Here is a 23,924-nt window from a genome sequence, read left to right on the forward strand (position 1 = left end):
TATTTAAAAAACATCAAAAATTGCAAACGAGCGCAACATCAATGGTTAAAATCGGTCATTATTTGACGAAACGGCATGTATTTCACATTGAGTGTTCTGGTCGGACATTTAGTCGCCTCATTAAAACAGTGATGAATATCACCCTTAAAAAAGTTAGCCAATTTTTTTAACTTTAATAACTTATTTATCTTAACTTTAATTGAAATAAAACCTGCGGATGAAATATTTATCATAATTTAGGTTTTAAGAAAACCCGTTTTTGAAAGAAATCGGTCGAAGGAGACAAAAATTATTGACAAAAAACTGGTTTTTCAAGTTCCTCTCGAACAAAATGTCTCAAAATCCCATACAAACTTCAGGCTCGTTGAGCGACCCCTTCCCGTGGTCCGATCTGGCCCAAATTTGGCATGAGATCTTGTACTAGACCCGGGATCAATTTTAGCCTGCAGCGTTTAACTTTTTCAAAAGTCGGGTCATTTGGGGCAGTCTAATGTCCCCTTTTGAGTTTGCCGTTCACTGGTAAACCCTTTGCATTTCTGCAAAAGCATGTTTATGCCTTTTTGGGACTTTGCAGTTCCTTGGAACTTGTTCATTTCTCACTGAATCGAACGAGTTAACTATGGCCAGGGGCAACCGATGATGTCAACAGTTCGAATACATTTTGTTTAAAATATTTGAGTCTTATTGTGCACGACATACTCAAAATCAATTAGTATTCACAACCTTTGAAAAACCTAATCACCAAAACAAGAGGTCAAATATCATACGCCAGATTGATAAGTTATCCGAAAAAGTTATTCATTTACACAGAGCTTCTTAAAGTTTTAAAGTTACCTACATCCTTTATCAGCGAAGACGACATGCTGATGACTTTTCCGCTCAAATGGGGGGAGGAAATAAATGAAAATTGAATAAGCGGCGCGACATCGAATCGACAGATTAGGATGTCGGAAAATTTGGCTTAATGCAAAAAAGAAAGAACTCTACCGGAAGGAGCAGGGGAAAAGCAACTTCTCGTGATTGAAATTTATTTTTATTCTCTCGAACACCCCGTATCGCGTGCATGTCAGTGCTAACGGAAAATAAAGGGATCGAGCGCACGTTTCAATATGATGGGTTCCGGAGACATTGAAGGCAGCCTTGTTTTCTTATTATCTGTTCTGATTAATTAAGAAACAAATACAAAGTTCTTCTGGAATGTTTTTACAAGTTGCTTGGTACTTGTTTAAAAATCACAAGAAGGGTAAGTTCCCTTAGACTCAACTTTCAACTTCAAATCTTAGTATTCAACCATCTTTATGTAGACATTGGATTCGGAAGCCAGAATCCGGTTCCCCGGATACATATAAAAATAGACATACGCACACACATAAAGGAACCAATAACGAAGCTCAGTTTCGGGGGGCCTCCGATTGCAAACAAGTCATTTCCCTTTCTTTCTTTGCTTGCTTATGTGATTGTTCTCCGAAATTGAGTCTTGGAAATGTGTTGGCTGTATGCTTTCGGTACATCCATCTTGGAAAGCACGTTATGTTGATTAAATATTGTTTGTTAGTCGAAGGCAACGGCAGGATTGCGTAGGTCAGTGAAACCCCTCATAAAATGGTGAGATAAGGTCCTGGGAGTGCTGGATTCCAAAAATAAGACACAAAAGAACCCAAACATGGAACCTTCCAAGATTTTTGTGTCGAAAGTTTGACATTTCTTGGGATTTTCTTACTTGTAGGGAAATGTTCGCCAGCACCTGATGGAATGTGTCTGTGTCATGTCAAGGATCAGAATTTCTTGGAATTTGTTTTTTTCTAAATTTTGTAAGAGCATCTTCACTGTGACAGATATTTTATAGCCATTTCCTTTTTTTAAGTTTCTAGAATTTTCAATATATTCTTTAACAATAAAGGGTGTCCACGATGAAATTGCCGCACACAAAATTGATTCGCAAATTTCGAGTATTCATCCGATAGCCATCAAATTTTCAGGGATTGAAAAATAACTATTAAATTTCATTTTATCATTTTACTCGTATTTTATTTACAATACATACGCAAATGCCCGCCCATTGGCCTTAACCCCGACCATAAGATTTTGCACAGCCTGTGAATCAACCGTTTTTTGCATGTTATACCATAGCTTCTTCAGTTCCTCGACTGTCTTAACTGCCTTCGGTCGTTTAAGGAAGTGCTGCTTCATAATCGCCCAGTACTTCTCGATGGTGCGGAGCTGCGGAGTGTTGAGAGGGTTAAACATTTTCGGCACGAAATTGACTGAATCAAAGCAATCGAAAGATTCCTTTTAATTCAACCACGGTAAATGAAAAGTTCATATACCAGTATCTCGATAGCAACTTACTACCTTCTTCAGTGAACGTTTTCGATTGATCAATCGAAAACGTTCACTGAAGAAGGTAGTAAATTGCTATCGAAATACTGGTATATGAACTTTTCATTTACCGTGGTTGAATTAAAAGGAATCTTTCGATTGCTTTGATTCAGTCGAATCATTCAACCAAGTAGGCTCATACCACAACAGAACGAAATTGACCTTATTGTCCGCATACCACTTCAGCACGTCATTGGAGTAATGGTATGAGGCCAAATCCGGCCAGAAGATTGTTGGGACGTTATGGGCCTTCAGTAGAGAAAGCAGCTGCTTCTGGAGGCATTCTTTTATGTACACCTGTCCGTTCATCATGTCCTGAGTCACGAAAGGCGCGCTCCGCTTCCCGCACGTGCAGGTGGCTTGCCAAACCAGGAATTTATTTGCAAATTTTGACAATTTCTGAGTGCGGATATGCTCTGGAACACTTATCCTTGGCCATGAAAAACAGGTTGCCGGGGATTTGCTTGAAGTCAGCCTTAACATAGGTTTCGTCGTCCATGATGCAGCATTCAACTTTCGTCGGTATGGTGAAACTTCCTGGCAAGGGTTTTGGCGGACTTGTTCTGCTTCTTGTCGCGATTAGGGGCCTTTTGTACCTTGAACGTTCGAAGCCCAGCCTTAGTTTTGGCCTTCTAGACAAAACTTCGGCTTAGCTGCAGCTTCTTAGCCACATCCCGAACGGAGGCGTTCTGGTTTCGGCTGAAGGCCCAAACTACGCGGTTGTGATTTTTGGTAATGTTCGGAATACTTATTCCTTACTTTCCTACATGACCCAAATCTATGAAAAAATACTTTCCTTTTGTGAAAATTTCCGGAGAATCGATTGCACATAGTTGCAAACGCCGCACAAGCTTGCGAACGGAGATATAGTGTCTTTTTAACCCCTAATTCCCCTATATTTTGTAAACATTCCAGAAAAACACTGTTTCGAACCAGAGAATTTTGAACGAAAACAGACCTATCGTGTGTAATTTTTTCTGAGGAATCGAATGAAGGCTGTTTTGGCCTCAGCACGCTTCAGAAAATGGAGTTATGGCTGTTTTTACCCTCAATTCCCCTACATTTTTCAATTCTTTCTGAAAAAAGCTTATTAGGACTTGAAAATTTTGAACCAAATGGGTTGTATTTTGTGGAGTTTTTTAGAGAAATCGAATGAAGGCTGTTTGAGCCACCGCATGCTTTGGAAAATGGAGTTATAGCTGTTTTACCTTCAATTCCCCTACAATTTTCAAATTGTTAATAAAACGCATGTTCGGACTTGAAAATTTTGAATTTTTTTGGGACGTATCTTGTGTGATTTTTTCCGAAGAATCCAATGAAGGCTGTTTGAGCCACCGCACGCTTCAGAAAATGGAGTTATAGCTGTTTTTATCCTCAATTCCCCTACATTTTTCAACGATTTCCGAAAAAAAGCATGTACGGACTTGAAAATTTTGAACCAAATGGATTGTATCCTTTGCAATTTTTTCCAAGGAATCCAACGAAGCCTATTTGAGCCACCGCACGGATTGGAAACAGAAGTTATGGCTGTTTTACCCTCAATTTCCCTACATTGTTCAAATTGTTAAGAAAAAACATGTTTGTACTTTAAAATTTTGAACCAAATAGAACGTATCACGTGTGATTTTTTTCGACGAATGCAACGAAGCCTATTTGACACACCGCACGCATTAGAAATAGGAGTTATGGCTGTTGTAACCTCAATTCCCTTTCATTTTTCAAAAAGTCTTATCTTATGCAAGTTTTTCCGAGGAATCCAATGAAGGCTGTTTGAACCCCCGCACGCTTCGAAATATGGAGTTATGGCTGTTTTTACCCTCAATTCCCCCACATTCTTTAATGATTTCAGAAAAAATGTAGGGGAATTGAGGGTAAAAACAGCCATAACTCCATATTTCAAAGCGTGCGGTGGTTCAAACAGCCTTGATTGGATTCCTCGGAAAAAATTGCATAAGATGAGTCTCTTTTGATTCAAAATTTTCAAGTCCGATCATGGTATTTCTGAACCTTTTGAAAAATGAAAGGGAATTGAGGGTAAAACAGCCATAACTCCTATTTCCGATGCGTGCGGTGTGTCAAATAGACTTAATTGTGTTCCTCGAAAAAAATAACACGTGATATGTTCCATTTGGTTCAAAATTTTCAAGTCCTAACATGCTTTTTCTTAACAATTTGAAAAATTTAGGGAAATTGAGGGTAAAACAGCCATAACTTCTGTTTCCAATCCGTGCGGTGGCTCAAATAGGCTTCGTTGGATTCCTTGGAAAAAATCACATAGGATACAACCCATTTGGTTCAAAATTTTCAAGTCCGAACATGCTTTTTCTGAAATCGTTGAAAAATATAGGGGAATTGAGGGTAAAACCAGCCATAGCTCCATTTTCTGAAGCGTGCGTTGGCTCAAACAGCCTTCATTCGATTCCTCGGAAAAAATCACACAAGATACGCCCCAATAGATTCAAAATTTTGAAGTGCGATCATGCGTTTTCATAACAATTTGAAAAATGTAGGGAATTAAAGGTAAAACAGCTATAACTCCATTTTCCAAAGCGTGCGGTAGCTCAAACAGCCTTCATTCGATTCCTCAAGAAAAACTCCATAAAATAAAACCCATTTAGTTCAAAATTATCAAATCCCAACATGATTTTTCTGTGCTATTTGAAAAATGTTGGGCAATTTAGGGTAAAACAGCCATAACTCCTGTTCCCAATCCGTGTGGTGGCTCAAACAGATTTCGTTGGATTCCTCGGAAAAAATCCCATAGCATACAATCCATTTGGTTCAAAATTTTCAAGTCCGAACATGCTTTTTCTGAAATTGTTGAAAAATGTAGGGGAATTGAAGGTAAAACAGCCATAACTTCATTTTTCGAAGTGTGCGGGGCTCAAATAGCCTTCATTCGATTGCTTGAAAAAAAACCACACAAGATACAACCCATTTCGTTCAAAATTTTCAAGTCCGAATAAGCTTTTTTCAGAAATAATTGAAAAATGTAGGGGAATTGAGGGTAAAAACAGCCATAACTCCATTTTCTGAAGCGTGTGGTGGCCAAAACAGCCTTCATTCGATTCCTCAGAAAAAATTACACACGATATGTCTGTTTTCGTTCAAAATTCTCTGGTTCGAAACAGTGTTTTTCCGGAATGTTTACAAAATATAGGGGAATTAGGGGTTAAAAAGACATTATATCTCCGTTCGCAAGCTTGTGCGGCGTTTGCAACTATGTGCAATCGATTTTCCGGAAATTTTCACAAAAGGAAAGTATTTTTTCATAGATTTGGGTCATGTAGGACGAAAGATATTGAATTTCTTCGCGGTTTGTACACTTTTTTCCCCATTATGCAACGGTTAAAAAGTTAGAGCAATTTCATAGTGTGGCAATCTAATCGTTGACACTCTTTAGTGTTGAGTTGAACGCTCGAATTTTCAAATAAAGTCCTGAAAAATATTTTCCACCATACTTTATTACCGGTTCAAAAAATTTATAATTCAATTTAATTGAAATCACTTATAAAATAAGAGTTATAAGTGGACTTAAACCTTTACTTTCTCAGCCTTTCCAAACAAACTTGACAAATCAAAAAGATTAAATTCTCCACCAATCATCGAACCTGTTGAACGAGTATTGGAAACGTATTATCACCCAAAATAGAGCTACTAAGGGAAACACACCGGACAGAAATTCCGGCTTCAACCCTCCGGATCCATCCGGTACCAGAAAAAAAATAACACCCCCACATTTTTCCCCGATAGGTCCAAAACCCAAAATGGATCTATGAATGTTTGCCCTCCTGAGAACAGAAGAAGTGGGAGGAAGTGTGTTTGTGCAATACGGCGGCGGCGCACGGACAAACAAATTCTTCGGCGAACGATAACTTCCAAGCCGGCAGACAGAATCATTCGAAATCTTTGGTGCTTCTGTGCTGTTTGACTAAGGCAGCAGCTGCCGAAGTAAAAAAAAAATTGGAAAAAGAAAAAAAAGTTGGTACCAGAAGAAAAACCTGAAACACTCGACAAATTCACCGATCGGCAGAGGAAGGCAGCTTGGACAAACTCTGGGGGGGAGGAAAAATCAATCGCAAAATATTTGGATTTCATCTAGGTTAGGGAAACAACATTTAAGTAACTGTGAATCTGCTCGGAAATGTTTGCTAGAAGAGTTAAACGTGGTTAACTAAATTTGGTTATCAACAGGAATGTGAATCTCTGTTTTGACTTCGTAATTGATATCAAATAGTTCAGGATGAGGAATTGAGTGTTGATCAAATATACTTAAGTTTATCTGTTTAAATGCTTTACATGAAGTAGTATTTTGTTAACATATCCTAAAGCAGTGGTTTTCAAACTTTTCTCACTCACCGCCCCCTTTTGCCAAATTTTCGAGCTCAACGCCCCCCTGGGAAAATTTTAGAAATTAAAAAAAAATGATAGTCTGGATCGTTAAAAATCATTAGCTTTTGGCTTTGTGTTCTTGTAAGACTAAACTCAAAATTCATTCAAATTTATATGACGTTCTCAGAGCCAAATGGGTATGGGGTACTATAAGTGTTGAATGGTTCGATTTTGATTAGATAATGTCAAACAATTCTTCATGTTTCAAACTCAAATTTTATGCAATATTTGTTCGAAAGATAAAGGCAAATTTTTGAAAAATGACCAAACATATCAACTTGTTTTCTTGAAATAAGCTTTTATGCATTTATACCGTTTTGACTCTAAGGGCCTCATTAATATTGCATAACCTCCAGTAATAACTTAATTCTATGTAAAGTCTCCTGGACATTTACTTGAACTGATCGATTAGTTTGTTTTGATATAAAATCATATATCTTGAATTTTGGTAAACAAAATTCTATATTCACTATTTTTTAGCATAATTGAATACAAACTTATTATCAAGCCAGTAAAATTACGAACAAAATAGTATTTTTCTTGATATCTGAATTTGAGTCCTGTTCAAAATTATGCAGCAAAAAAAATCCTTCATATTTTCTTTCCAAAAAATATATAACTTAATCACAGATGATGCCTTTTTACACAGATTCTTTCGATGTTTTTTTTGCAGATTTTTTGAGGCAAGATTTCAAAGATTATCAAGAATTGCCATATAAAATTTATCTTTTTAAGTATAAAAAAAATTACAAAACAAGATCAACATATACAGCGTATATGTAAATACAAAATCTGGGACAACTTAAAAAAAAATTAGAACAAAAATGTATTTGCTGCTTTATGCAATTATAGATATTTTAATCTTAAACCTGATGTTTAGTTCTGTAACGTAATTTTATTCTTTTGCATCGAACTTACTCGTTATTATTTCTAATCTACGTTGTGTCGTGATTTGTAAAAATATGAAGTACGACCTCACCGCCCCGCTGAGCCCTTTTAACGCCCCCCAAATTTCAAAATTGAGCTCACCGCCCCCTGGAAGTTCTCAACGCCCCCAAGGGGGCGGTAGGGACCACTTTGAAAACCACTGTCCTAAAGGAACCCACTTCTTGTGTTAAAATAACTAAAATTTTAATAATAACTAAAAATTAATACACCAGATTTGTACACAAAACATTAGTTAAATCCCACTGCAAAAAACTAGAGGAATATAAACAATTCAGTCAAATTTCTGGACTCTTCCCCACTTCCATCCATCAAAAAGAAACCCAGCGAAATCACTCAAACGAATGAGTTTTCCTAGAAAGTACAGAAATTTCTAGAAAAAAATGACGAAGGTGTTTCCAAAAGGCAAGATGGAATCCAAAATTTGTCACGTGGCAAAAACGAGCGTCACGAACTGTTGCTTCCATTCATCCTCTGGAGGAAAGTCGGTCGATTGCGTTCATTTTCGAGCCATTAAGCCATATGATTGCCTCTATCCCAGGGCGGGTGGATACTTGAAATGATATTGTAGTGCCACAGTCACGTCGTCCAGTGATTAACTTCTATTTGTTGTCGTTAGCAGAATTCTGTTCGTTATTCTTGCTGATTGGTGAAGTTAAATTATATATCTGTATGTATCTGTAAGCACTTTTCTCATAAGAACTATTACCTTATAAAAAAAAAAGATTTATTCTGAATTATAACCAAGTCAACAAAGGCGAACATGTATTCAATAAGCAAACATTTATTAAAGAAATTTTCGCCTTTGATTGAAAGTTTTTTCCTATTAAAAATTCTATAAAGGTTTATCTATCAAGGTGTGAAACTCTCATGAAGCAAATTGTTATGGGTTCTTTTAAAAATATGCTTTGTCAAAACAAATGATTAATTAATCTTGTATTAAACAAAACTATTAGCTTATATTCCATTGGTACCGTAAAACGGGGTAAGATTGATCACTTTTTTTCAATATTTCTCGATTATTTTTTCTGTTAAAGGGAATGTGGAATTATTTTTTAAACCATCACTGGACTCCTATGAACGTAAAACATGGTTGCAGAAATTTATATTTCTAGCCTTCCATCCTGACTTACGCTTGGAAACGTCCCTATTTTTTAAATATAAAAAAATTACCTCAAAATACAACAAAAACTACATCAAAACTATAAATTTGCTAAGGAAAAGAGTTGAACTGTCACATAAAACAACCTGTTTGCGTCTAAATGCATTGATTTCATCAGGTAGAGTGTTTGTTTGCGAGTCTTTGAAAAAATAGATATTTCAAGATTTTGAAACCACATTTTTACTACAATGGATTAGTGAAATAATAATATTTTAATTCAATCAACACAACTGTACAGGTTTGAAGTCGTTATTTCGAGTATTATAAAAGGTAAGGGCCATCATAGTTGGAAAATACTTTTAGAAATTCTTAATTAATTTATGACGATATTGCGAATTCAAAAATTTGTTAAAATTCGCAAATCTGAAGAAATAGTAGCAATTTTCCAAAAAGTACTTCCAAAGGCAGTTTTTCCAAAAAAAAAAATAAATTTGATTTTTGCAATTTTTCCGCAAACTTTATTCAATATCTCGCACATACATTAAAATTTCGAAATAAAAATACCGTCGGATAATTTCTTTCAATCTCTTTTAAGATATTTTAATTTTAATGAGTGTTGTTTTGAAACAACACTGTGCATTAAAGAGTTAAATTTAGTACTTTTCTCGAAACAGAGATTTTAGTGAATATTAAATCGATACCATAAATAATCTATATATATAAAAAGCAATTATCTGTATGTTTGTTTGTTTGTTTGTTTGTCCTCTATAGACTCAGCCGTCTTAAGAGCTAGAGGTCTGAAATTTGGCATGGATGCTCATTAGACCAGGAATGATGAAAAATGTTATAGATTTTTGGATGACCCCTTCCGAAGGGGGTCGTCCATACAAGACAAATATTGTTTTCGCGTTATTGACGTTATTTTCCGTCGGATTGTGATGAAAATTAGCACATGGATGTTCTGAGGGACGAGCAATCGATTTCAAGTTTCGAATTGCGGATCAGAAGTCGGCTGAAGGAGTCGTCCATACCCAACTTTAATGTTTTTGCGATTTTGACGTTATTCTACATTGGATTGAGATGAAAATTTCCGCATAGGAGTTTTGAGGGACGCTCTTTTGCTATCAGGTTTCAAATCTTGCCTCAGGGGAAAATTTACACATGGTAGTTTAACAGAAAAGATAATTGATTTCAGGTGTCAAGTTTTGAATCGTGGTTAAAAAAAGGCCATCCATGTTAGTTGCTCACTGTTTTCGCGATATTGTCGTGATCATGCATCGGATTGAGATGAAAATGTTCAGATGAGGGTTGGAAACTATGAGCAATTGACTCCAGGTAGCATGTTCCGTGTCAAGGGTCGGCGAAAGGGGCGTCTATATTCACTGTTCACTGTTTGCAAGTTCCAGACGTTATTTTACATATAATTTGAAAAGAAAAATGGCACAAGGGAGTTTTGAGGAACGTAAAATTGGTTTCAATTATCGAATTTCGGGCTATGGGACAGAAAAAGAGGGTTTCTTTGAAAGTTCAGTGTTTTGTGCAATAATTTTGTTGGAGGCAGTTAATTGATATCAATTTAAGTGTGAAGGTCAAGCAAAAGAGTCGTGCACATAAACAAATAGTACATGTTTCTGCCATAATGTCTAGATTTTGCAATCGATCGAGAAGAAAACACTCTCACATAAGTTTTAATAAAAAGCCAATCAACCGTTTAATTTGAATTTCAAGTTATAGTAATAGTAGCGACTTTAAACACTCCCAGCAAACATTTAAGAAGGTATATCGCAGGAACAACAGAATTATTCGATCAAATATACCAGATAAAAAGATTGTATAAAACTTACCAAAATAGCATATAGCTACAAAAGTGGAGGCGATATATCTACAATGACAAGATTCCAACGATTCGATTTTCCAACAAAAAGCAAAATAAACGAAAAAAAAAATTTCCTCGACCGAGATCTGAACTCCAGTCCTCCGAGTTCACAGTCCGGTATCTTACCACGATGCCATCTCATCAGTTGGTATGATACACGCTATAGTTTACTCAATTCGTAAATGTCGAATTAGCATATTCTCAACTTTTTGGAGACATATTTACGAATTTATTAAAATGTTATCCGATTCAATTTTTTTTGGGCAAAACTTGTCGTAAATGAATGATAGAAAATCACTCAATACCAACGTGTTTACGATAGCTGTTGAAAAAGTCTTTATATTCGATTTGGATTATCATTTCTATTACGATTTCATGTTAGCTGGGCTGTTGAATTTTTTCCCCAAAATTGTCGAAAAAATGTTTCGAATTTATTTTCTAAACTCATTTTGACGTACCAATGATTTAAAGCGAAACGAAGTTCGTACGGGATCAGCTAGTTATATATAAAATATTATGAGAGTTAATCGAAAATTCTTAAACAAAAATAAAAAAAAAACTCCAGGATTGTTCATAATATTACAAACTTGAATATGTAAAAATTGTATTTCCTCAAAATTCCAATACTGAAAATAAGTATTTGATTTCTGTTTTCACAGTTATTGTTTTTAGTTCTATTTTGATCACTTCAAGTTTTTTCAAATTGTCAGATCTCTTTAGCATAAACTCATATAGTCAACCGTATTTGTAACTATCACAAAATATCAATAAGGTGAGAAAATGAGTCCCTGATGATATAGGGATTCTTTCCCTTTAAAAATAAACAATATCAATTTATCCAAATCCTTACCAAAAACTCTAATTTTGTTACCATATCTTATAATTTTTGTGCCAAATAACAACATTTTTTTAAGCTAGATTATCAAAATAAACGTGCAAACATTTTTTGCAATTGCAAAACAGGATTTTGAGCCGCTGATGTATCTCGATGAAAAAAACAATTTGACGTGTTTACGTTTCACCTATTCTCTTGATTTTTTTAAAGAAAGTCTTGGATTTTTGCCGAATTTGCCCAGATATTTTACGGTTTTTGTGTTGAAAATTTCGAATACAACTGCAAAAATAATTGATTTTGAGTTAATAATGCCAAACGATTTTCAATACCTCAAAAAATAAAGATACACGGAACAAAATTTTTTTTATTGCATATGAACCTGTAAAGCCATGAAATGAATTTATTTCAGTTTTTTTTATTTTCCTATAACATTTTTTCCCGAACAATACATACACAGAGAATAGTGAAAAAAATGTGTAGGAACTATCTAATTATTCAAGTTAATGTTATTTAACATAAAAAAATATTTATTTAAAACCATGACTTTCGAAAAAAAAATCCTACGAGACACCATTTTTTTCATTAAGCATTCACAAATATGGAGATTTGGGGGATATAGCTCAGTTGGCGTGTCAGTTGCTTCCTTAACTAATATCCGTGAGTTCGAACCCAAGAGTAAACATCGAAAATTTTCTTCTCTTGTGAACTGAAATAAAATTAAATATTAAAGTTTGATTCTGCATCTTTTTTTCTAAACAATAAACAATATAAATAAAGTTGTTGAATTTAATCGACGTTTTTCGGCGAGTTTTACAAATTAAAACTGTTTTTTACCAGTTGTCCAGACGTTTCGAGCTACTTTGGCGTTCGCTCCTCTTCAGTGGACACTAAAATTTATTTTAAATTACAATTTAATACTACAATTACAATTTTTGATTTCAAACTTACAAATTACTGGCTTTCGTCCATACTAATTTGTTCTGGCTCAGTTTGTTTTGGTTTTCGTTTATATTTGTGTGTCAGTGTCTGTGTTAATTTGGAAATGACGGGGTCGTATGCTGTTTTAAAATTACATGAATCTCGTTGTCTGTTTACAACATTGTTGTCCCCTCTTAGTTTTATGTAAAAAGTTTCTGTAGTTATTCTTGCGTTGTATCCTGCTACTCTTTCTAAAATTTTGGTGTTTTCAAAATCAAAAACATGACCAGTTTCTAAGCTGTGTTGTGCTAAACCAGTGCTCATTTGTTTCGTTGATACATTTGTTTTATGTTGTTTGATTCGTTTTTCTACAACGCAAGAATAACTACAGAAACTTTTTACATAAAACTAAGAGGGGACAACAATGTTGTAAACAGACAACGAGATTCATGTAATTTTAAAACAGCATACGACCCCGTCATTTCCAAATTAACACAGACACTGACACACAAATGTAAACGAAAACCAAAACAAACTGAGCCAGAACAAATTAGTATGGACGAAAGCCAGTAATTTGTAAGTTTGAAATCAAAAATTGTAATTGTAGTATTAAATTGTAATTTAAAATAAATTTTAGTGTCCACTGAAGAGGAGCGAACGCCAAAGTAGCTCGAAACGTCTGGACAACTGGTAAAAAAAAGTTTTAATTTGTAAAACTCGCCGAAAAACGTCGATTAAATTCAACAACAATACATCGCGGCGATTAACCAACATTCATCAATATAAATAAAGTAAAATTGAATTTTCAGCATAGTTTTACCTGATGATTCAAAACAAAATCTTTTATCAACAAAAATTATCAATAATAAATTTTTATTTCAAATTTAAACCCCTGATAATGTTTATTTTTGAGTAAAGTTGTATTTTTTCAAACTAATTCTCTACAATGAATCCAGATCTTATTCTATATTTGTGAATTTTACCAGGTTTGTGTTTCTAAACTGATTCTGATAGCATTTAAAAATTGGGTTTAAACCAAGAATCAAACTTATGAAACTTTGATCTCCTTCATTTTTAATCCTTAATGAAATTCTCGTATTGATTTTTTTATCTTGATTATAAAAGTTAACTTCGAGCTGAATCTGAATACGAATTTTAATACCGAGTCTTAATTCCGCAATTTGAACCTAAATTCAAAATCTGAATCTAAATTCCAGATAAGAACTCCTATGATTTTAAACCCAAAAAGCGAAATTTGATCAAAACCATCAACCAGAAATCTCTTATTTTATTCTGAATGTTCATTATGAATTTGTTTCAATTATTTATTCGACATTGAACTTGGAAATTTAAACGATAATTTCGAATAATGAAAGTGTTTTAGATTTTTCAATTCTTGACTCATGAAGCATTCTTATGCTTCAATTCTGCATATGAATTATGAAGAAAAATTTCATGTCCAAATCCAATGGTTTGAATTTTAAATATTTTCTTTTCATATTCCCAAATGTTGAGTTTCTAATATGAAAAATCCATCTTATTTTAGTTTGAAATGCAAAATTAAGATTCCATTAACTGCGCAAACTGTTTCAAAATTTTCTTGAGAATCCGGCCCAAATTTAGAAATCATTTCTTTAATATGTATAAAGAAGAAAAATACTCGAAAAATTGATTTTTTTTTATCGAAACCCATCACCCAATTTAGAATCATATTTAAAGCTTCCAAAATTCGTTTTTGCTTATTTTAGCAAGATGTAGGAGACTGGGCAAAAATGTATGAAACTTGGTTTTCCGGTGCAATAAATGGTTCAAAAGTTCTTGAAAAGACGTGAAAAATCATTATGGGGCCAAGAAATCTACCTTGGGAAAAAATTAGCAAACAACGAAGTACTAGATTTGAAAATTGGCAAGAATGGGCAATTTGGTTTTTGGATGTACACGGATAAGCAATATACGGTTCAAAAGATTTTAAAGAGAAAAGAAAAAGTTAATATCAGGTCAAGCTAATCTACCATGGGAAAAAAGGCATGGATTGAAGAAATTATATTTTATTGAAAAAAAGGTGGCAATTATAATCAGCTAGAGTTTTTGCAACGGTAGATTTTCTTGATCCGATAATAACTTTTTCTTGTCTCTTCATGGTCTTTCGAACCATATTTTGGTCATCCGTTTACATCCAAAACAAAAATGCCCATTCTCCTTCGTTTAAAAACTTTTTTTTGGACGCAAGAAACAAAATTCTAAGGACTTCAATGTTTGGGACTAATTTACTATCTAAAAAGGAAAAAACCAGTTGTAAAATTTGGGACCTGGGATGAGATTTCGAGGTTTTGGACTAAGTTGTGAATCGAAATTGTTACTCTTGACTAATTTTAGTTGTTCATCAAAATTTGATGAAGAATTAAATATTTTATGTTTAGCGAAACACATTTCGCTTTTAATTTTTAGACCCTCATGGGGGGATTAACCCCCAAATTGCCCTCCCTTTCCTACGGCCATGGCGTCTAATGAAGAAGTTTATTGACTTAAATGTTTCATCAACATATGTGCCATCTATATTGCACACTTTGAACTACCGTTTTTTTTCTAAACCAAGGCTACCTTGACGTTCTTCATTTCCTGTTCTTCAAAATAACTCAAACTTGTCTATTTTATCGAAGCTATGACAAGTTTAACCGAATGTCCACCTTCTGCAAGAAAACAACATTATTAACTTTTTATCCCAACACAGTTTTCGCTTAATGGAAGGAATCGTGATCCAACCAAAACAGAGTATTAACTTTAAGAAACCATTTAATGTGCCATGGAAGGAAAACGATCGCTTTTGTAGGTATTTTACGGTATATCTGGCCGTTAATTTTTCCAATCGAAAGGTACCACTTATCGATTTGCATCTTCCGCAGATCCACAATTTTTTTTTGAATTGTTGCATTTTTTCGAATACTAAGTGAAAAATAAGGAACAGGATATACTATGGTTTTTGTTTATAAATTAAAGCATAAAATGTTAATTTCAATACTTACATTGCCAAAAAAAGAGTTAGAATCTTAAATTTTTTGAGTTAAAACCACAAAAAAAATCAGAGCCTACTGATTCTAAATTTAAAAACACACTATAGTGTACACTTAGGGTAACTAATTGACAACTTTGAAAAACTTTCTGACTAAAAAAAAATATTCTCATCATTCTAATTCATTCAAATTGATTTACAAACTTAGTTCGATAATCCTCAATCATTCAAATTGATTCACAACTTATAATTAGGTACATCTGCCTACTTGGATTGGTAAAACTCTGATGCCCGAGAAAAAATGTGTAACAATCAGCGTAAAAACCAAATGAATGAAATATTCGACAGCTATTTTATACCAGTGGCCCACAAGTCCTAGTCATAAAGTCATAAAGTCATAAAGTCATAAAGTCATAAAGTCATAAAGTCATAAAGTCATAAAGTCATAAAGTCATAAAGTCATAAAGTCATAAAGTCATAAAGTCATAAAGTCATAAAGTCATAAAGTCATAAAGTCATAAAGTCATAAAGTCATAAAGTCATAAAGTCATAAAGTCATAAAGTCATAAAGTCATAAAGTCATAAAGTCATAAAGTCATAAAGTCATAAAGTCATAAAGTCATAAAGTCATAAAGTCATAAAGTCATAAAGTCATAAAGTCATAAAGTCATAAAGTCATAAAGTCATAAAGTCATAAAGTCATAAAGTCATAAAGTCATAAAGTCATAAAGTCATAAAGTCATAAAGTCATAAAGTCATAAAGTCATAAAGTCATAAAGTCATAAAGTCATAAAGTCATAAAGTCATAAAGTCATAAAGTCATAAAGTCGTAAAGTCATAAAGTCATAAAGTCATAAAGTCATAAAGTCATGAAGTCATAAAGTCATAAAGTCATGAAGTCATAAAGTCATAAAGTCATAAAGTCATAAAGTCATGAAGTCATAAAGTCATAAAGCCATAAAGTCATAAAGTCATAAATCCTTGAAGTTTTAAAGCTAAACACGTCCTCATTTTCGCAACTCAACAGTTCAACAGATTTGTAAGACAACCAGTCACCTTTTTTTTGTTGCTTTGTAAATATCTCAAAATCGCGTTAATTTTAGATTTTAAACAAAAATGTTCGGATAGTAATTTTTTTACAGGCAGCAAAATGCTGTCAAAATTTTTAATGACTGATAACTAGTAAATGTGCTATCAGCTAAAGAAAGTGTCCCATTTTTTAAAGACCTAAGCTTTAAGGTGTCTATGCATGATTTAAAATGAACAGAGTAAACATAATTTGTAGAAGCAAATTAAATTTTTATTTCATCATACACAACATAAACTCTTTGGTCTTCTTTAACAGCCTTATAATTAAATTATAACCTATTCAATCGTAGGCCAATGGTCGAATTTTTGATCGAAGAGTGCTTAATAAAACCTTCAGCACAAACTGCTTTTGATGATTTTTTTCAACATCAGTACAGTCCTTCGCGAAGTTTTCGCAAGAATATGCAGGCTTAACGTGTTTTTTTTTTTTTCAAATACGATTTAGTAAGGGCCCAAAAAACCCAATCGGTCTCGCTTAAGGATAATTCGGCAGATTCATTGCTGGATTAGTAGCAAGCCATCATTTCCTTTGAATAAAATACGGTCAAAATTAGGTCAATATCAACTTAACGTATTTCTTTCAATTTTGCATTTCGAAAACCTGAACACCCCTCATTTTGAAGGTGTATGTGTGTAGAATGTTGCTCCTATTTTGATTTTGGAATTCACTCTTCAGTTGTCAAAATGCCGTCTAAGGAAGAAGAGCAGCGTATCAAAATTTTGCTCGTGCATCGCGAAAATCCGAGCTTCTCGCGTGCAAAGCTGGCTAAATCGCTAAAAGTTGTCAAATCAACCGTTACAAATGTAATTAAAGTGTTTGGGGAACGTTTGTCGACAGCCAGGAAATCTGGATCGGGGGGGAATCGAAAACCGGAAGCCGCTGAGACGACAAAGAGAGTTGCCGGTAGTTTCAAGCGAAACCCTAACCTCTCTCTCCGAGATGCCGCAAATAAGCTGGGTGTATCGCCTACAACCGTGCATCGAGCCAAAAAACGAGCCGGACTATCGACTTACAAGAAGGTAGTGACTCCAAATCGCGATGATAAACAAAATACGACGTCCAAAGCGCGATCCCGGAGGATGTACACGACGATGCTGACGAAGTTTGACTGCGTGGTAATGGACGACGAAACCTACGTCAAAGCCGACTACAAGCAGCTTCCGGGACAGGAGTTTTATACGGCAAAAGGAAGGGGAAATGTAGCAGATATTTTCAAGCACATAAAACTGTCAAAGTTCGCGAAGAAATATCTGGTTTGGCAAGCCATCTGTACCTGTGGCTTGAAAAGCACCATTTTCATAGCTTACGGGACTGTCAACCAAGAAATTTACGTGAAAGAGTGTTTGAATAAACGTCTGCTACCTTTCCTGAAGAAACACGGTTGTTCCGTACTGTTTTAGCCGGATATGGCATCTTGCCATTACGGTAAAAAAGCCATGGAGTGGTACGCCGCCAACAACGTGCAGGTGGTTCCCAAGGACAAGAACCCTCCCAACACGCCAGAGCTCCGCCCAATTGAGAAATACTGGGCTATTGTCAAGCGGAACCTAAAGAAGACCAAAAAAACTGCTAAGGACGAGCAGCAGTTCAAGGTAAACTGGCTTTCTGCCGCGAAGAAGGTGGACAAGGTGGCTGTACAAAATCTGATGGCAGGGGTTAAACGTAAGGCCCGGCAATTTGGATTTGGAAAAGCGGAAGCCTAACTGAACATTTTTCCTGAATTTTATACTAATTAAACTTGAAAAAGAAATTTAATTTGATTTTTTAAATAAACAATTTTACCGATTTACACGCGTTTTCCCTTGCCCAAATTTTGACCGTATCACCCTTTAGAGAACTGATGCCAAATTCTTCCAAAACAGTACTGGCTTGCGGATCATGGGAGCAGGTGACGGTTCAGGAACTCTCGGATGTAAACAGTTGTATTTATTTTGACAGTGGTCACTTACGGCTCGAAAAGTATGCCACACTCACTTATGGCTTGCCAAACCATTGCCTTTCTACCGAATTTTTCGGTAAAAATCGATGTCACCGTCTCGTTAATACTTTGGTCATCCTGAACAGTGAAATGTGTGTTGGTCACCCAAAGGCGTTTTGTAATCAAAACTGCAATAGGTTTCGTCGTCGATGATAACGCATGCCGATTTTCCACACAACAGTTGATCGTGTAATTTGCGAGCTCTTGGTTTAACGAACGCAGCTTGTTTTGGTTTGCGATTGGACTTTTTCTGCTTCTTATATGTTTAAAAACTCAATATTGGCACGATGAACGGCGCTGAAAGGAGATCCTACTTTTGAGCCACATCCTAAAATGAGGCAGTCTTCTTACTGGCGTAAGCACGTAGACTTTCCGGTACAAAGTTTTATCCACCGGACCCGGTGGACAAAACTTTGGTCCGCCCAGATTTTTTTGTCCACTAAGTTGCTTTCCTCTCCATACTTCCGAATCGCATTTCGATGCTTCAATGTTTACTTCTTCAACTATCGCTGTCTGCCTCAGCGATATGTTGTGGAGGAACAACATTTGTGCACGATATTTTTGCGCTTTTATTGAAACTGGAGCTCACCCTATATCAGCAAGTCAATATGCCAGCAAGTCAGCAAGTCATCAGGTTGGCAAGTTGCATAACAGTAAGTCAATAATTTAGCAAGCCAACAAATCAGCAATTCAGCAACTCAGCCAGTCCTCAAGTAGTGACTTTAAATCGAATGAACAGACCTTCTAATAATAAAGTTCAATCTGCAACCGAGCTATAAAGCCATCAAGCGAAATTCCTGGCCTACGAATAGCAAGTGTGCGGTACCGATATTGATGATTTTTCTGCCACTAACGCTAAATTTTCCAACCTCAGCCTGTATTCCGAAATACCTACCCGGGGGAAAACGATTATTTGTTCTGGTTTGTTGTTTGTTTATTCAAATCATTGAAAATCGCACACAATCAACGCGTTTTTGCCGCCATTCTGCTGCTATTGCTTGTCTGAGACATGGCGAGTGAGCGAGCGATCGAGTGGTGGTCGCTTTTCTTCGTTGATTGGAATTCATCTAACAGCACGTCAAATCCATAAGCGAAAATCGATGATTGTTGGAGGATTTTTTTTTCTTTAGCTCCCGATTTTCTAGCGTGAAGAAACCCATTTTTATTACGTGTTTGTATGCAGGCATTCCTTGCGTTCGTTGTTTGGATTCCAGTTGGCATGATAAAAAATCTCGTGCGGCGTTTGACTCTGTGGTTTTTGCTTCTTCCTCCTTCAATCTTTGCCTCCCTGACGCTAACTTTTTGGTCGATAAGGTGCGTTCGATGGTCGATGATTTTCCACCTGCTGAAATTTTTCCAACCCAATTTCGCTCGAGAAGGGTTTAGTGGCTACAGGTGTTTTTTTTTGTGTGGGGGAGGAACAAAACGCGTGGGTGGGTGTAGTTCCCAGATATATGGCGGCAATTGGTTTTTATGCATATTTAATTTCGACAATTTATGATCCCACCAGAAAGCGGCAGCCCTGGAGCTCGGGCGCAGAACCGAAAAATTGTATTTTTTTTTTTGCTGCTGCCATACCTCTGATGCTCCCCTTTTCGGTTTGTTTGGTTTATCGAAACGAATTTTTGGTGGTGAGTTTGTCTAAGCTCGGTATTTATTCTTACATGATGCTAACAGTATCTAGAAAACGGATATCGCTCAGTAAACTTGGAATGCCGCTTGGCTTCGAACGCAAGTATTTGAACATGTGCGGATATTATCATCATAAATATTTGCTCACCGGAGTGCGTAATTACTTATTGATTATGTATGTTATCTGGTTTGTGTACAGCGCCAGTGAATGATTCAGTCATAATTTTAAAAAGATTTATTTGTTTTTGTTGAAATTTATGTTATGAGAAAAATTTTATCGGCAAACATCAAAATAGACTTAAAATTCAAGATGTTATATCGAACAAGCTCTTCGTTTTTCTTAATTTTACAACTTAAAACTCTCAAGGTCTTCCACTGCATCGAAATCCATGAATCGACTGTTTTTCCCTCGTCGTTGCAACGCGAAAGCACTCAAATGGAATCAATTTTCCGTGTAATTTTTTCCACTTGACTCTTTTTTTTCTACTGCATCCGCGCGAAGCTGAAAGAGCTGCCTGATTGATTGCCCGACATTGCCATGAAAACAAAATAAAAAGTAAAACTCGGGAAAAATCTTGAGCAGAATCACCCTTTGGCTGGATGAATAAATGCCTTCGGAGATGTTGGGTATTTTTCTTGCTTCAAACGACGTTTTTATTTTATTCCTCAAATGGTAATTTCAATAACTGTTGGTTTTTTTAAAGGTGCAACCAGATTATTCAACATTCTTGTAAAATAAACCACCTCACTGAAAAAGTTCGTTCTGTTTTTCCAACCTTGCAGATACCAACTGGGCCCTTCCGCTGGCTTTGGCTTCCAATCTGAACGTTCCCTATCGGATAGTGCTGACGATTGATGATCTAAAGGAGGCACTCGGAGAACGAGACTCTTCAGGCAAAGGTAAGTTGGATGTGGATGTGGTTTCTTGTAGGTATCCTTCTGGAGTGAAGAGCATTTATATCAATCATGGATTTGTTTTTTGTAAAAAAATTCAGAAATATTCTAAACAGATATGTTATTATCCATTCATCGATGTAAATTTATTAAAATATATTCTTCTCAATCGCTATTTTAAAACTTGTTTCCCATACGAATCAAATACATTTCGACATAACTTGTAAATCTAACTGATAACTTAAAATGTTTTATTTAGGAAGAATTATTCAATTCATTGAATATTATGATTACTTTTATGTTGGACTCCTGTCACTGCGACTAACGAGCCTATAGTAAATGAAGAAACGAAATTTCACGATTGGATTTTTTCATATTCTGCCAGGGTCACTCCAATCGAGCAAAACCAGCCACCATGAGAGTCCAGAAAAATCAAGCGAGGTATTTTAATCTACACTCAAAATTTTAAAATCTAAATCAAATTTCGATGATTGAATAAGATTATTCAAGAGTAACAATATTGATTAAGGACTGAAGGCAAAACCTCGGAAAGAATTCTGTCACCGATTTTCAAAGTTTTCTCACTCGTTGATTATGTTGAATGTTTATTTAAAGAGGGGCTTAGCCCTCAACTGATACTCTCACTTATTGACCGAAATTCAATTCAGTATACTAAATTTTGAATGAGATTCAACTCATTGTATTACTGTTTTCAAATTTCATATCTAAATCTAGTCAAGGATTCTTGATTTTCATTTCGAAACATCTAAAGAAATCAGAAATCAAAGCTGTTTTGAAATCATGGTTAAAATTTACTTTTGCCTTTCATTTTAAATTTGGTTCATAATTTGCGAATCTTATAAACTTTTTCAATATTAAGATAAAATTTTCCGTAAAAGAAAAAAAAAGGAAAACTAGAAACCATCCTCAGTTTATGTTTCATATTCAGATTCGAAGTTCTTAAACTATATTCTTTTGCCGAATTCAAACATAACGAAGCTTTAAAATGGCGATACACAATTGAAAAGTCAGCATCAGATTCATTAAACGAAACCCATATAGGTATTAATCGAGATTCACAAGTCGGATTTAAAGTCAGATGGAAACCCAAAACAACAGAAATTGAATAATAGATTCATGAAATTAAACCCACATTTTGGCTCATATTTGATATTCTGGTCTAGAATTAGGATTAAGAAATTGTTTTTTTTTTAGTTTCGTATTGAATTGATGCAATCAGGAACAGATTCCAAGTTCAAATGTTGAACGACAGTTCAAATTTTAGAAACAAAATTAATATTCAAAAGTTATTCTTAAAGCATATTTAATAATGGAATTCATTTTGAAAATGCATGAAATTCCCTCGTTGAACAACTCTCTAGTGCCTTAACTAAAATTATCAAAAAACTGCATCTTATAGTTAGGTATTTTTAATTTTTTTTTCGTTAAATGACTCAGAAGATGTTGTTCTAAGATTCTAAAATGATGACGGCTGATGTGTTATACGCGTGGTTTGACTTGCGCGTGGCTTTTGCTATAACTAAAAGAAGCAATCAATTTAAACGAGAAATGGCCCATTTAACCAAAATTTATCATTTTCGGAGTCTTAGAAAACAAAGTTTTATACAGTGGTTGATCAAAAAAAAATACAAATATGTAGCCTTAAATCTAACAATGATGCTGGATTGGTTTTTTGAAAAAAAAAGCTTGAAATTAGTTAAAAATGACTAATTAAAATAATTGCATAAAATATTTTGTTTTACGTATCAAATATTTTTCATCAATATGTTTTTTTCAAGAAAAAAAAAAGTTGGTTGTAAATAATCACAAAATACAACTCCTGTTAGTTTTTCAGCGAACAAAAATGGTTCTAAAGGGTTAATATTTCAGTTTTTCCAAGAGCTTGATTTCAAATTTTAAACTTAAATCTGGTTTAAGATTTTAAGAAACTTACTTAAAAATTTGATTTATTTCTGCCGATAATAAAAAATCCTTTGAATTTCATCAAGAGCTTTGGTTGGTTAAGCTTATCTTGATCTGAGCATAGTTTTTTTTTTAAATTGCAGGCATTCTTAAAATATATAGACTTATTTTATGCTTACTTCTGAACGATTTCAATGATTTTATCATCGATGAAAGTTCCTTTTTTTTGTTACTGGCTACGAAATACGAAAAAAATTATGTAACAAACTTTCAAATGTATAATCGAATAGTACTTAAATTAGTAATAAACAAAAATAATAAAATAATAAAAAAATACACTTAAAAATGAAATCAGTCAATAAATCCATTAACCTCAGTTTAACACCACCGTTCCCCATACTCAACCCCCCCCCCCTCTCCATGGAGATTTTTCCCAAGTAAAATTTTCAGTTCATGAGAGGAATTTACCGTACATGACAGAAAATTTGCTCGCCTGCGGTGAAATTCATACTTAAATCACTCAAGGCCTAAGACATTTTATTTAAAGAAGTTTCCAAATTGATACTTATTTTTATTTGTAAATTTCAGTTTTGTAATTCAATAGATCATCTGTATTGAAACTAAAATCTTGATACAAAAAATGGATTGTATTTAGAATGGGTTTTTATTAAGAAGAATAACTATTTCACGAATACTTGTTTTATGTATCTACAAGTTGATAGAAATGTGATAGAGGTTTTATACTTACGATAGTCATTAAAATTATCCCAAAAAGAACTCTAAGTTCATTTTTTCCTAACCACTTTCATTATAAAAAAACGTCATTACAATTTTTCGCTAATTATAAACATTCTTCAAGTAACAAATTTTAGCTTCAATTTTATTATGTGTGTCTTGTTCTTCTTAACGTTCAACTCTATATCCAAAACCTTTTTTTATAAACAACACAA

General features: G+C 34.5%; 1 protein-coding gene across 1 annotated transcript in view; it reads left to right on the forward strand.

The window, feature by feature from the left end:
• Positions 1–23,924, forward strand: part of LOC129753421 (uncharacterized) — a 345,448-nt gene that overhangs the window by 241,643 nt on the left and 79,881 nt on the right. Inside the window, exon 5 of the mRNA XM_055749245.1 lies at positions 20,941–21,057. Coding sequence (XP_055605220.1) covers positions 20,941–21,057 — 117 coding nt within the window. The remainder of the gene's footprint in view (positions 1–20,940; positions 21,058–23,924) is intronic.

The sequence above is a fragment of the Uranotaenia lowii genome, chromosome 3, assembly GCF_029784155.1.
Source record: "Uranotaenia lowii strain MFRU-FL chromosome 3, ASM2978415v1, whole genome shotgun sequence".
Taxonomy (NCBI): domain Eukaryota; kingdom Metazoa; phylum Arthropoda; class Insecta; order Diptera; family Culicidae; genus Uranotaenia; species Uranotaenia lowii.